Source organism: Suillus clintonianus (genome assembly GCF_016758775.1).
Source record: "Suillus clintonianus strain FC179 chromosome Unknown DEU56scaffold_1, whole genome shotgun sequence".
NCBI classification, from domain to species: Eukaryota; Fungi; Basidiomycota; class Agaricomycetes; order Boletales; family Suillaceae; genus Suillus; species Suillus clintonianus.
In genome coordinates, this window is record NW_024539225.1 from 1225902 (window position 1) to 1239187 (window position 13286).

Here is a 13286-nt window from a genome sequence, read left to right on the forward strand (position 1 = left end):
TCAAAATGTCAACTTCAATCTATGAGGCGCGCAGCAAGTACATGAATTGTGATGCAGCTAAATTTCTAACTACGGAGCCCCATCTTAAGTTTGTGTTGATCCTCTGGTATAACGAACGAGATGGAGAAAATGCAAAAAGGTCTCGTAAAGTCCCAAAATTGAGAAGATAAATCAAGAGAAAGAAATATGTGGTATATGAATTGCAAGGGAATATAAGGGTAATATATCCTGTGGAAGATGTGAGAGTACAGTTGCTAATAGTCCAGGAAAAAGAAGGGAAAAAATGAAGAATAAGGTTAATGCATATGTAAGGGGCCAGGGTCCACGTTCACCGGATGTCAAGGTCCTCGTCCTCTACAGCCCCGAGGTCGATGAATCGTGTCATTCGCTTCCTCGCGCGCCCCTCGTCGCGTATGCGTTGCGGGTCAGGACTATCGCCCCTCGAGGACGCACAGCTGCACCCGGCTAATGCAGCATGCTTCTCGCAGAACATCTGGCCGTCTACCTCCCAGTACTCCGCCAGCTGCTCCCCGCAGCCGTTCTCGAACTCACATAGAAGATGGTCTGGATGGTATCGCTTTCCTGCGTGAGTAACTGCACAGGGACCCTCTATAGGCTGGCCACACGAGACTGCGGCGCAGAGGGAGTCGTTCGCCTCATGGTAGTGGTATGCGCATAGAGGTTTGCCATCAAAAACGTAGAATTCCTTGTCTGGGAATGGTTTCTGCATGGTGACGGAATCAAAAACAAACCAAAGATGTAAAGACCACACAACTCACCTGACAATTGTGGCAATTGAAGCAATCCCTGTGATATTTGCCCTTCAGTTGACCATCGGAAGACGACACGGCCTGCTTCTCGATGGGAAGATTACACCGGCGGCACTATGATGAAACATGTTAGATGGAAAACAACCACTAACCACATGAAACATACCTTGGGAAGGTACATATTCTTCCAGCATCGTTCACACAAGACATTCCCGCCGTCCATCTGGATCCACCTCCCATCGTCGACCTTCGTATCACAGTTCACACAGATGCGGTCCTTCTTCACCTTGCCCCGTTCCCGTACTCGCGCGACTTGGCCCGTTATTCCTACACGTTCGGAATGAATGTGTGGGTGATGCGGACTCGTATAGGACCGTGCTGGTAACTTTGGCGGTCTGCTTTCCGGTGATACGGGGCCTGGTACTGTGTTGGACCGATTGGGCTTTCCAGAACCGCGACTGCCGGAGGGCCCAGCCATTGAGGCGAGCACTGAACCTGAAGCGAGGACAGAGACGGATGCACCTTCCTCAATCAGCGTTTCCATTGCACGTTCCAATGCTCCAACAGATCGTGTTGTCGTGTGGGTTGCAGCCGAAGCGCTGCGCGTGCGGATGGAGCTGGCATCGACGGTTCGCGAGGTGGATGGAGTTGGAGCAGACGAAGCTCCCGAAGCGTTCCGCGATGGCGGCTTTCGACCTGAGACAGATGGATGCCCACCTTCGACGCTTGGAAACTGGACCTTGTTCATCCCAGATGCATTTGACTTGCGTATATCGAGCGGCATTACCACAGGCGTGTCGTTGTCAGAATCATCCGCATACGCCAACCCCACTTCTGAATCAGTGTACGGGGACATGGGTTCTGTGCCACCTCTAGGACCCCTCCCCGGTTCCGCCGTATGCGTCGTATACACGCTCTCCTCGTCAGAATCGTCGCCGCTGCGGTTTACAGGTCCCTTATCAAACGTGTCGAGAAATGGTAGGTGAACGGGGACAGCTGAAAACGGTGATTGATTTACAGTTTCCCCACTGAGGTGTCTGGAGAAAGGATTGAAAATGGGCGAGGGTGATCGTGACGGAGTAACAATATGGATATCAGCAGGGGATGACGAAAGATGGGCGAGTTTCTGGTTTGGGGATGGTGAGTGGAACCGTTCCTCAGCCTTAACATGAGAAGGTTGCTCATGGGTTGGTGTTGTGTTGTGAGCAGGTGACAACGGCGACGCGGGATGAGGAGAGACAGGGGAATGAGAGTGTCCCGAGTTCGGAGAGAGTGGGGGTGTCATTGCGGCTGCAAAGACAGGATTAGTGAGTATAGATTGAATGAGAAAAGTGGAGACAAACACGATCGAACAATTACGGATAATAATATATTTAAAAAGCTTAAAAAAGCTTATGGTGCAGTCCATCGCCGCGAAATAACGATGTGGAGTAGGTGAATGATAAGTAAATATGGGACGATGGGGTGTATGCACGACATATAAAAGAAAGGTTTCAGAGGAAAGTGCTCACCTCGCAGGACATGGTTCATGGTGGTGTTGAGGTCCAGATACTTGGGAGCATTTGCTCGACGACCGTCCATCACAGGAAATGCATCCATAGCGTGAGGATGAGCAGAAACCATCGCAGCTCGTGCTACAGCTGCAAATCCCCTCCGACCAACGCCAGCCATACCAGCCGCACCCCCGCATTTCGTATCGATATTACGTTCACTGTCTGGCACTGGCGAGCGGGTTGCGGGTGGTCGTTGAGCCGCAGGGGCAGACGACGGAAAGGGAATACCCGCTGATGGAGGGAGGGCCGAAGTACTGCGGGGTGGACGAGGGACTGACGCAGGCTGCAGTGCGGGTCCTGGACCGGTAGGTATACGGTCTGGTGAAGGACGGGAAACATCAAATGAAGGACGTCGTGCGTCGGTAGGAGGTTGATGTCGAGGTACGTCAAAGGAAGGACGTCGTACATCAGTAGGAGGCTGTACGTCAAAAGAAGGGCGTCGTGTATCAAACGAAGGTCTAGGAGGAGCATCAAACGAGGGGCGAGGCTTATCCAACGATGGCCTAGGTGCAAGAGTAGAAGATGTGCGTGAACGATCAAATGACGGACGCGGAGTGAGACTCGGTGGAATAATAGAAGTGTGGGAAGGAGCATTCGAGGGCGTTCGTGTCCTGGACGGTGGGAGCGGCGCCTGCGGAATAACGGGTACATTTTCTCTTCGAGCTAACGATGCTGTTCTTGGGCGACCCATTATAGGCGCAGACGCGCTCGACAGATCATCTCCAAAGGGATTGGGGAAAGATGTCACACCAAGGGGTGATCTGTTACTAGCGCTCCCCGTATTTGAAGGAGTGCGGGTCCTGGTGGGTCCTGGAGGATTTGGTATTCGAACGGGAGCAGTGACGCGCTCTGGAGCGGATTGGGCCGGGGATCGAGCATGGGGTGTATTAGTGGAGGTTCCTCCGTTGAGAAGGATAGATTGTGGGATTGGAGGAGTAGCTGGGCTGTTGGTGCGTTTAGCACCTAGATTAAAATTTACAGTCGGGGGTATTCGCTGAAAAGGATCATGTTGGGAAGACCTGGGTGGAGGAGGAGCATGAGGGGGCGGGGTGCGAGAAGTCTGCTGTTGTAGCATTGGAGCCCTATTAGAAACAAGAATATTCTGTAACCTCTGTGGTAGAAGAGAGTTTGTTGATTTTGGAGACATGGGCGGTTTCTGAAGAGACAGTAAAGTAGGTGGAGGCTGTGGCGAACATACGTGGTCACCGAGCTCTGCGAGCGGGACTGTTTGCATGCAACTGGAGCATTTTACGGTAGGAAGAAGCTGTGAGATTCTCGGTGGTTGGTTTGGATGATCGCTAGCGATTTGTGCCATAAGAGAGCACCTCACTAGTGATGTAAACGACCAGCGGTTATTAGGAAAGTCTAGTAGTATGCACTGTTAGGAATGACATGAAAGTTTGAGAAAAGAGACCTCACTCTCGCTTGACAGTCTCTATATTGACGCTCCGACTAAGTTAGCTAGGTTTCATTCCAACTCACAAGCTGGTTATTTTGAACCCTCTTGGAACCTGCAAGAGGAGACACCTCATCAATCTAGTAGGCAGAGAAACGTGATATCATGGGACTGATCCGCCGGAAAAGGTCAAGCTTCCGTTCTTCTTCACCAAAATGGTCACTCAGGGTTGACTGACAACGTTGACAGCTTGGTATAAACTTGACTCTCTTCCCCACTGTCAAACAACCAACCAATCGTCGAGTCTGTATGGATTCAGAGCCGTTAATGCCAGTATGTGTTTTGCAACTTTGAAGGTAGCTGAACGTTGACCACGTCTACCAACAGCTCGGCCACGCCGTCACTATCGCCGATCCCACCCGTCGCCTACGAATACAAAGTTCAGCTCAGGTCACACACGCATGGAAAAGGTTACGCGTTCATGTTATTATAGTGTGGCGTGTATGTATGTCATTTCAATGTTCGCAAGTGTACAGATTACACACTAGCTTAACTACTAGCGAAAACAGGTAAAGGACGAGAGTCTATCACAATATAATAAAAAAAGCTGCTCCATACTTCGATACCGTAATGGTCATCATGCCGTGTCCATGCTAACTACGAGTCTGACTAGACTGAACCACCGAAGGTGCGTTTGCACCTATTGATCGATTTTCAACTCCAGCGACAGATGGATTGAACCGGGAGAAGAATGAGTCCCATTGACCTAACATCCAATTAAACACACCATCACGTATTTCAGAGTTGAACAGAGGACATACCCCAATCAAACATACCTCCAGGAATTCCCTCAAGGAGGCCAACATCAGCCATCGCGAACTGCTCCAGCGTATTCGACGCCTGCGGAACGTCAAGCACGTTAAGCACTTGCACGCTACTAGCCGTGTCACTCTTGACGCTATTCAACGCAGGGTTCATATTAGGGAAGCTAGCCCCATCCCCACGCGCAGCCGGAAGTGGGGTTATGGTGACCATTGATGAGCTGCGGAGTTGCGAATTCTCGTTCGCCTCTGCTAGCAGCAATCAATCAGCTTTAGCCAGCTCTATGTATTCTAGCATTCACTAACCTTCTGCTTCCTCATCAGATGACGTCACAATCGTGCCCCGAGGTACATCCTCGTAATCACCACTGCGAGCCTCACCATGCGCAACGAAGAATCCTCCACCAGGACGCGAGAGATCCTTCTTATACTCCAAGCCACTTAAAGACCGTTTACCCTTTACACCCCCCGTGGGATTTAGCAGAGGTGGTTGGTCAAGAGGAAGAGGTGGACCCTGAGTAGCCTCATACAGAAGAGCAATAATCTCGGCTGTCTGAAAAAAAAGATCAATCAATCGTTGACCAGAAATGGCATGACCACGTGGAGCGTTACCTTTCGTCGGGCAGACATGTGGTCAGGAGAAATCGAACCTTCCCATCTTCGTACGCAATCTCGGAGCTTTCTGAGCTTAGCAGCCGCTTCAGCATCTTGCCGTCTTGCCCACGTGTGATACTACAACATAATTAACACAACATTGATGAACCACATGAGCACAAACCTGGACAAGTGCGCAGGATGTTGCCGCGTAAGGGACTAGCAGCCAAACATCGTACATTCGCTCGTGAGTATCGAGCCAATCGATCGATTCGCTGGTCAGTTGAACTAAAGAAGTCCATGTCTCGACGGTTAACCCGAATTTCAAATGTGCAGGGCAAGCATAGGATATGCGCATGAAGACCCGCCAGAAAATCATGCACACTGAGCAGTACAGAAGATGCAAGAGTCCTGGGGTATTATGATTAGACCTTCATCAGAAAGCACCGAGGCCAGCCACCACGTACCCGCATCTTGAGGAGTATCAGAACCGCGATACTGTAGGTTCTCTGGGAGGTTTGTCTTCCATGACTCGAGGTCGGACAGTAGGCTATACAGCATCTCGTCCGTGGTGAACATCAGACCAGACGGGCTACAGAGAGCCGCGCGAGTGAACTCCATAGTATAAGAAAATAGGCTTGACGGACCTGTAGATGGTCTTGAGCACCCTTCCCAAAATCACGCTCAACCTGACGAGTTCGTCCATGTATAAATCATTAGGATCGCCAGACGAGGGAAGCCTAGCATCGCAGTCTTGCACATCAATCATGTACGGGTGACCATACGTCAAACTTGTCCTGCAAAGACAGTCAGCGTATGGTACAGACTCGTCATGATAGATACATACCATCGGTCGCAGATGACACATGCACCCCACAAACGTCTTCGTAGTTCAACGCTCTGTTTCACCGACTCTGCCCTGTGAAGCCCCAGGTCTTGAGCCTAATACAACGAATCAAAACCCAAAGCAATTCGACGTAAAATAAAAACCTACCATTCGGATTGCCGTACCCAACCGAATCCAGAGTGCCGAAAGAGCATTCGGAACGAATTGAGAATGGCTATCACCCATCATACTAAGAATAAGTAAGGCTTGCACGTTCGCGATGGAGGCCGTAGACAAAACATCTTCAGCTTTGATTACACCATTAACCGCATATCGAATCGAGTCAAAGACACTCTGCGGCACCTCCCTCCGTGCAGCAGCAACCAGACACATAGAATACAACAGGATTGGAGAAGGGGAAGGATTCGCCAGGAATTCTGCTTGCGATACAACAGGCAAGAGAGGAGCAATCTCTTTGAAATAAGCATTAAGGAGGTTTTGAAGGACCTCGGGTTCGAGCCGCAAATCGATGGGCTTTGGATGAGAGACTTGTTTTTCGTCCTCTGGATGGTTTTGGACGGAAATTACGCCGTCCCCGTTTTTCGATATTTCCCATGTGTGGTGATAACGTTGGTCATAAGACTCGTATATCCGAGAGGAGATAATGGGTTGTGAATGCAGAAGATGCACAGCAGCCGTCGGCCCTGAAACAAAGTTAGGACAAGGAAAAAAAAACTGCGAGGTACAATTCCAAACGAACCGAAAACTCTTCGATCTCCAGACTCGGCTTGAGGAGACGACGTATTTCGTCGAGTGTCCGTGGACTTCTCCTTTTCTTTTTCTGCGGCCTCTTCTTCCAATTTCTTTTTCTTGAAACGGGTTTCCGTTATGGGTAGGAAGAATGTACACTCAAACCCATATTGTTTGCAGTGCTGACACAGTGGAGGTTCCGACTCTGCAAGGACGTCGCATCTGACACAGAAAAAAGTCAGTGAGACAGACAAACTGAGCGAAAAAAAAAACCAACTGCACCTTATTTTGCGACTTCTGCAGCTATCACAAGCCCGCTGTGTTTTAGTGCGCTTCTTTGAATCAGACGCTGTCGGTGTGGTCGCAGTGGGAGTGCTTTGTTTTCCCGGAACATCGCTCCCTGATGGGCCTTCTTGATCCGAATCCTTCTCTACGGTTACTTTGTGACGCGAGGGCTCCAGTTTTCTTTTTCGTTTGCCAATCGCTGCAGGAGCAGAGACTGGTGCGGGCGACGGTGCGGTGGATGTTTGCGGCTGTTCTGGCACTGACGTGCTGGGGCGCGGTGCACCGTACATCATCATTTGTTGAGGATAATACGGAGCATAGCCATGTGGGGCGGGAGGATATGACGGGTGCATAGGATAATACTGAGACGAGTGACTAGCCATACTAGGGCCGCTCGCGCCATTCACAGAGGCGGTTGGTGCATAACCCCCGGAAGGGTGTTGTTGGGTGAAAGGGGATGGATTCATAGGATGATAATTGTGATTCATCATATAGTGGAGAGGAGTTGGATAGGAAGGGAGTGGTATGCCTCTAAAACGCGCAGCGTCTTGTTGATGCTGATCAGTAGAGGGCCGAGCGGCTTAACGGAGCAATACGGTATGTAAATATTAAGATCAAACATGTTAGGGCATGATTCCGTACCAGCGCTCGTAGTTTGAGAATTTTCGACTGTAGTAGTAGTGTTGTTGTTGCTCCGGCGGCCTGATGGTCGGCGGGAGTTAGAGGAGTTCGGCGCGGGGCGCGAAGATTCCGAAGAATCTGTTTGTTTCTTCTGCCGTGTCTTTCTCGACGACGGCTTTGCAGATTGTGAGTTCGGCTGCTGCGGCACTGACTGCGAGTCGTTGGCTGGGTCTCGGACAGTAGCAGGTTCCATTCGTCAACCGGTTATAACTGCTACTAGCCTGAATTGCTCCGAAATGGCATACAACCGAAGGTTATGCTTACGGTGACCAGAAAGCCGGTGACTAAATATCTGAAGAATCGGACAACTCTGTCAGTGCGTGATATCCTCCGACCGCAAATCTGTTAGCTTCGCACCTTGACTGCGTTTCAGAACACGCGCGTGAGGGGTTGACAACTTGAGATGCGAGTATGAGGGTGATGGCATGGAGTGCCGTGTCATCATGTTCAATCTCCGACACAATTTCACTCTCCGGCCAGCATGGCACCCGCCGGTCGACTGGCTCTCGATCGAACGCGGTGCTCGTCGTCCCTTTAGCTATTCTTGTACGTTACGAATATTACTCAAGACCATGCGTGAGGAGCTACGGCCGTCCACACGCTTCCACACGCTACGCTTTGTCTTGATGAACTTCTTCTGATGCCAACACCTCAAATCTGTCAACGCATAACACTGCTTTACCCTGCTTAACCTTGTCAAGGTTAGCGAGCCATACGTACATGTTGACAGCGACCACGTTCTCAAGCTGCCAGAACGTCACACGGATCCATTTTGAAACGCGTTCGTTCACGTCCAACGAACATTTCACAATGGAAGTTGCGAACCTCGCTCATATGGAGTTTCGGGCGCCCGCGGCCAAAAATCCTCCTTTCGCACCATTGATTGTTGGCTCACAACCATTGACGTATGGTGGAGGTATTGAAGAAGATATGATGGCGCCCCGCTGCACGAGGTTTCCAATGGAACCACGTCCAAGTAGAGCAGTGCAAGTCAAAAAATTGAATTGCCAGAGCTAAAAGTACCTCAATTTCAAATCGTAATAAATTATTCCGCGGCTCTTCTAGTGTCTGTCTCTTCCCACCTCGGGCCAGCATCTTCAAGACCAGGATTTATCCGCCGCTTGTCTTCAGTAGCTTGAGCATGAGCATCGAGCCATGAAAATCCTGCCGGACGGCACAACACTTCCATGAGATTGTGTCGCCATGAGCCATATGAAAACGGGTTGGGAGGAGCCGGACCTTCCACAAGAGATTTGTGCGCTTGGTTTCTAATCTGTGTATCACCGTCAGTTAAAATAAGGGATTGCCAATGTTAGCGACCCACTTGTTCAATAGTGGTAATGTTTAGCAATAATAACTGCGTCAGACGTCTCAGTAAGCGAACTACTACGTATGTGAGGAAAGTTTGCAGCTCACCCGCATGTGATAGACAAGAAGGGCCGTGACCGGCCATATAACGGTGATAGCCAACGAGAATGCCACAGCACTACCTGCGCCTTCCCTCAACGAACTGCTGAATTTAATACCATCTCGACGAGTAAGAAGGTAGAGGTGTAATGCGGATGTGCAGATTACGAGGCATAGCGTCAACACCTGGGAAATATTACTCTTGTGATGGTCAATTGAAGTTCAAAGCACTTACCCCAGACACCAGGAACGCAAAGAAAAAGGTGTAATTGCGTCGTCCAACGCAGTTATTCACCCACTGGCAATGGTGATCACACCCGTCGACACAGTTATCGCACTGCCAGAAGTTGTGTAGCGGCTCATTTATGAAGACCACGAAACCACGTACCATTTTGCAATGGCTAGATCGAGGTGGGCGATACGTTTTGCACGTTGAGCAGTATTTGATGCGTACACTAAGTGTGCATGTTCATGAAACGCAACGGCTTACCAGAGGGCAATTACTCACCTGTCATTGCGGACCTTAAGATCCCGGGGCAAAGGTTGCCTGACGGCATCATCTGAAGGTGACGTAGGAGGAAAAGGCGGATCCGGGTCTAAATTACGAGGCAAGATGCCAGGATCACGACATGCCTTTGAATTCATTGAGCGGGCAGTGGTGTTGCGAACAATTTTGATTTCGTACCGTAGTCAGCATACAGCATGCAGTCAACAAGGTCATGTACGCTCCCACTGCCGCGATAGCGGGACTTTCATTATGCCAAAACCATACACATGTTGTTCCAAACCACACGCCAGATAGACCAAGCACGAGTGTAAGGGACGCAATGAAAGCCCAAGGAGAATCGCCACCTGTAAGCAACCGGCCGCTGCAGAAGAATCGATTGCGCGATGGATGTTGCTGGTATATGCGTTGCATAGGAACACGAGGGATCGCAGAGAGCGGGGCATGATTATCGGGGGGGACTGATATAAAGACATGGTTTGGTGTTGCAGAGAATGATTGAGAATCGCTAGAAGCAATGCGAATGAGTGGCGGAGAGTGAGGTGATTTTGTTCGGTGTGGAGGGGGTGTTAAGTTATCGACAGAGGGATTACGGGGGAAGGGTGGATGCTCTTCTGCGTAAGATAAGCGGGGACTCAAAGTATGTCCGAGGCTACTAGTAGATCTCCGTATGCTATCGAAGCTAAGACCGCGGAACACGCGATCGAAGCTGTGTCGCATTCGGTTTGTACTTGTTATCTTGTAGGAAGGATCTAAATGTATGGAAGTGCGGGCGGGAGCACTGGCACTTGCAACGACCTGCTTGTTGTTGAGGGGGAGTAGAGGTTCACGACTTTGCTTTAGCCGCTTAGATAATTGACGACTTGTATCTCTTATGGAAGCAGGATCACCATAGCTCCTCAAGTCAGATTCGTGAGAGATATTGCTAGTCAAGATAGATAAAGGGTGTTGATCTGGGGGGGCCGAATGGGGAGCAGGAGGGATATCATTGGAGGTCAAGGATATGGATGATGAGGGACGAGAATGGACTGGCCTAGAAGGGCGAAAGAATGATGAGGAAGGTAGAATTCCACCTGCATGAGTTGTACTTGGAATTTGGGGTAGTTGAAAAGTGGTAACATTCGGAGGAGATGTTAAAGGATAGTCTCTTGGGCCACGAGCCGAAAAAGCTGGTTTGAAACTAGCGGCATTAGATATGGAACGATTGTGTGGAATTCCAGATTTTGAACCCAAGCTTGCGGACCTTTGAAGAGCCTGGACGCTGTCCTGAAAGCGCTGCACAGGTGCAGCGCTGAAGTTTGATGACGGGAGTGGTAAGTGAGCAGGGCGGTGCTTCTTCGGGGTATTGGAAGATATGGCGGAGGAGGATGGGGAGAAGGAAAGTGAGGCCTGCGGTGATGAAGCCATGGGGAGGTACGACATTTTATATAACAGGTGATTATCACGACCACCGTGTTATGAACTGGTGGCTCTGCAGAGTGCAACTTGGAGCAAATGTGGTCAATACTTATTTTATGTCTCTGAAGGCCACGACGCAAGGACGGTGAGCGGGAGAGAGAAAAGAAGGTGTAGAAGGTGGAGCCAGTGAGCTCGAGAAGCTCGAGAGCGTTGAGAGCGTCGTCGGTGAGTGGTGCGAGGCAACGCGCTAATTCGTGTACAATATTAGCTTTTGATTATTTTCTCACGCTTGCGCAATGACGGACGCTTTATGAGAACGGAACGGACTAGTACTTCATCTGCCTAGGACGGTCCTCACCGCGACACCTACGCACTCCCGCCCACTTCACATAGCTAATTGGTCGATCGAGTTTCTGGTGCGGGCCCTCATGACGCGCAGCAGGCTCGTGTTTAGGGGGTCGTCGTTGCGTCGGGTATGTCGCTTGTCACTGCTGTAGTCTCTCTTCTCGTGTCACAATAGCATTCAAGTGCAAGATGTTCCCCCACCATGCTTCGAGTTACGCTACCAACCCTCCAACATCAACATCGCCTCCAGCATTCCCTGCCGCGGAACAGACACTCTCATAAACCTCACCGGCCTACTGCATATGGTTGATGCGACCTTCAACCTCGTATTCAAACTAGAGAAGACAAAGAACCTGATGTGACTCCGGATGCGAGATGAGTGTCGCTTTTAGAGGAGGCTCTCAGTCGTGAGACTGGTCTTCCCCAATTCTAGGCATTGCATCGCGCTTGTATGCGATTTTCCTCGCAATGCGCCTCGGTCATCCAGCCTCGAAACGCTTGTTGAGAAAGTGAACACTGAAGATGTTGTTGGACAGGTGAGCGCTGCAGCGCTGTAGTCTCCCCTAGCCAGACCATATAGAAGGAAGACAGTCGTTCCTTCTTGATTAGCAGCGCTGAACGTTGTAACCGGTTCCTGTAATATGATCTCTAGAAAAGGCATGTTGTTCACACACTTACAGCAGTGACCACGATCGTGTCATTTGAGTTCGCCATCACTGGCCAAAGAATGAGAAACAACCAAGGCATTCCTTCGTAGCGTTCTGCTAGCATGAGCGGTATGAAACGTACTGTCTTGTTTGCCCATCTACAGCACCTCGACGCTCCCCATCATCTAGGACCAGCAATTGTCTCTGTGACCGCAGCTACAACAGAAGCCTTGGTCATCGTCTTGGTTTCGCAGCTATTCCATACAGCAGACTTAACCTCCAACCGGATTGAGCAGTGGGATGATGTCCAAAGCCTCTTGACATACGTCTACGTCAAAGCAACCAAGGCAGCCCAAGACTTGGGAAAGGTCTTACTGGATATCAACGTGGTGCTCAAACACCCTTCGGAGAGTTTCCCAACTGATTTCGGGAATGGCATGGATATGTGCTTTCGAATCCAGGGCGGTGCGTCCCTCTCATCCCCTCATCCCATACACGCCCCTCATGGCGTAAATATCAAGACCCCCCTGTGTCCCATCTTCCCGACTACATCGAGACCCTTCCCCAAGTCTTCGTTGTCCCCGACAAAGCCGTTGAAACACACAGGCAACATTCCGTGCACGTCCCTCCTAGCTGTGATACCTTCTCAACATCATACCCTGTAGTCGCTCTTGGTGGCACTTTCGATCACTTGCATGCAGGACACAAAATCCTGCTTAGCATGGCAGCATGGATAGCCAGTAGCAAGGTCATCGTCGGTGTCACAGGTATGATAATGCATTGCAACCTGTCGCTTCCGCGACTAAACTTTTCCTCGAGACGACGAGCTGTTGAAGAATAAATCGAATAAACATGTCTTGGAATCAATGGCCGTGCGCATGGAAAGAACGCGATCTTTCCTGCAGCTCTTTCGCCCTGACCTCGAATATGAAATTGTCGCAATACGGGACGTGTATGGCCCTACTGGTTGGGATCCTAATATTCAGGCGCTGGTGGTCAGTATGGAGACTCTGCCTGGGGCAGCATCAAGTGGGCATATTAACGGTTCTCTGGAATCATGCACTGACACTCCCTTGCAGTTGACAAGAAACGCGCCGCCGAGTCACTACCTCCCCTCCGCACATTCGTCATCGGTGTTATTTCTTCAGAAAGCGAAAGGCTGGATCATGAGGACATGGAGATGTTGAAGCAGGCAAAGCTGAGCAGTACATATATTAGGGACTGGATTGTGAAGAACGGTGTATAACTCGTACATAAATGTTGTAGCAACAGATCTTGCCGGTCCACGTGATTGCTCGAACGCAGCTT

General features: G+C 50.2%; 4 protein-coding genes across 4 annotated transcripts; 1 reads left to right on the forward strand and 3 right to left on the reverse strand.

The window, feature by feature from the left end:
* Positions 1-3: 3 nt before the first annotated feature.
* DEU56DRAFT_764621 (uncharacterized protein) lies at positions 4-3716 on the reverse strand. Its single transcript, XM_041350929.1, has 4 exons — positions 2282-3716; positions 937-2060; positions 780-884; positions 4-724 (listed from the first exon to the last, which is right to left on the reverse strand). Exons 1-4 carry the CDS (start codon positions 3636-3638, stop codon positions 329-331), a joined length of 2982 nt encoding a protein of 993 aa, XP_041215887.1. The 5' UTR covers positions 3639-3716; the 3' UTR covers positions 4-328.
* Positions 3717-4372: 656 nt separating this feature from the next.
* Positions 4373-7869, reverse strand: DEU56DRAFT_722377 (fungal-specific transcription factor domain-containing protein; the record flags this gene model as incomplete). Its single annotated transcript, XM_041347724.1, has 12 exons — positions 4373-4485; positions 4541-4789; positions 4847-5093; positions 5153-5272; positions 5319-5545; positions 5602-5726; positions 5782-5931; positions 5982-6076; positions 6129-6664; positions 6721-6932; positions 6993-7552; positions 7666-7869. The coding sequence occupies 12 exons, from the start codon at positions 7867-7869 to the stop codon at positions 4373-4375; spliced, it is 2838 nt and encodes a 945-aa protein (XP_041215888.1).
* Positions 7870-8593: 724 nt separating this feature from the next.
* On the reverse strand, positions 8594-11259 carry DEU56DRAFT_764656 (DHHC palmitoyltransferase-domain-containing protein). The gene is made up of 7 exons (XM_041350930.1): positions 9769-11259; positions 9592-9716; positions 9472-9538; positions 9319-9420; positions 9093-9269; positions 9001-9033; positions 8594-8949 (listed from the first exon to the last, which is right to left on the reverse strand). Exons 1-7 carry the CDS (start codon positions 11008-11010, stop codon positions 8722-8724), a joined length of 1974 nt encoding a protein of 657 aa, XP_041215889.1. The 5' UTR covers positions 11011-11259; the 3' UTR covers positions 8594-8721.
* Positions 11260-12011: 752 nt separating this feature from the next.
* Positions 12012-13263, forward strand: DEU56DRAFT_764665 (uncharacterized protein). The gene is made up of 4 exons (XM_041350931.1): positions 12012-12443; positions 12500-12745; positions 12798-13007; positions 13058-13263. The coding sequence occupies exons 1-4, from the start codon at positions 12101-12103 to the stop codon at positions 13222-13224; spliced, it is 966 nt and encodes a 321-aa protein (XP_041215890.1). The 5' UTR covers positions 12012-12100; the 3' UTR covers positions 13225-13263.
* Positions 13264-13286: the final 23 nt, after the last annotated feature.

What these genes read in the sequence shown, in the direction of transcription:
- DEU56DRAFT_764665 (XM_041350931.1), top strand. Translation starts at nt 12,101, where the DNA reads ATGAGCGGTATGAAACGTACTGTCTTGTTTGCCCATCTACAGCACCTC. An exon ending in GTGCTTTCGAATCCAGGGCG is followed by an intron (nt 12,444 to 12,499) that starts GTGCGTCCCTCT and finishes GTAAATATCAAG; the next exon opens with ACCCCCCTGTGTCCCATCTT. An exon ending in GGTCATCGTCGGTGTCACAG is followed by an intron (nt 12,746 to 12,797) that starts GTATGATAATGC and finishes CTTTTCCTCGAG; the next exon opens with ACGACGAGCTGTTGAAGAAT.
- DEU56DRAFT_764621 (XM_041350929.1), bottom strand. Translation starts at nt 3,638, where the DNA reads ATGGCACAAATCGCTAGCGATCATCCAAACCAACCACCGAGAATCTCA. An exon ending in CATGAACCATGTCCTGCGAG is followed by an intron (nt 2,061 to 2,281) that starts GTGAGCACTTTC and finishes CTGTCTTTGCAG; the next exon opens with CCGCAATGACACCCCCACTC. An exon ending in AGAATATGTACCTTCCCAAG is followed by an intron (nt 885 to 936) that starts GTATGTTTCATG and finishes GTTTCATCATAG; the next exon opens with TGCCGCCGGTGTAATCTTCC.
- DEU56DRAFT_764656 (XM_041350930.1), bottom strand. Translation starts at nt 11,010, where the DNA reads ATGTCGTACCTCCCCATGGCTTCATCACCGCAGGCCTCACTTTCCTTC. An exon ending in GATCTAGCCATTGCAAAATG is followed by an intron (nt 9,421 to 9,471) that starts GTACGTGGTTTC and finishes AACTTCTGGCAG; the next exon opens with TGCGATAACTGTGTCGACGG. An exon ending in TTGCGTTCCTGGTGTCTGGG is followed by an intron (nt 9,270 to 9,318) that starts GTAAGTGCTTTG and finishes AATATTTCCCAG; the next exon opens with GTGTTGACGCTATGCCTCGT.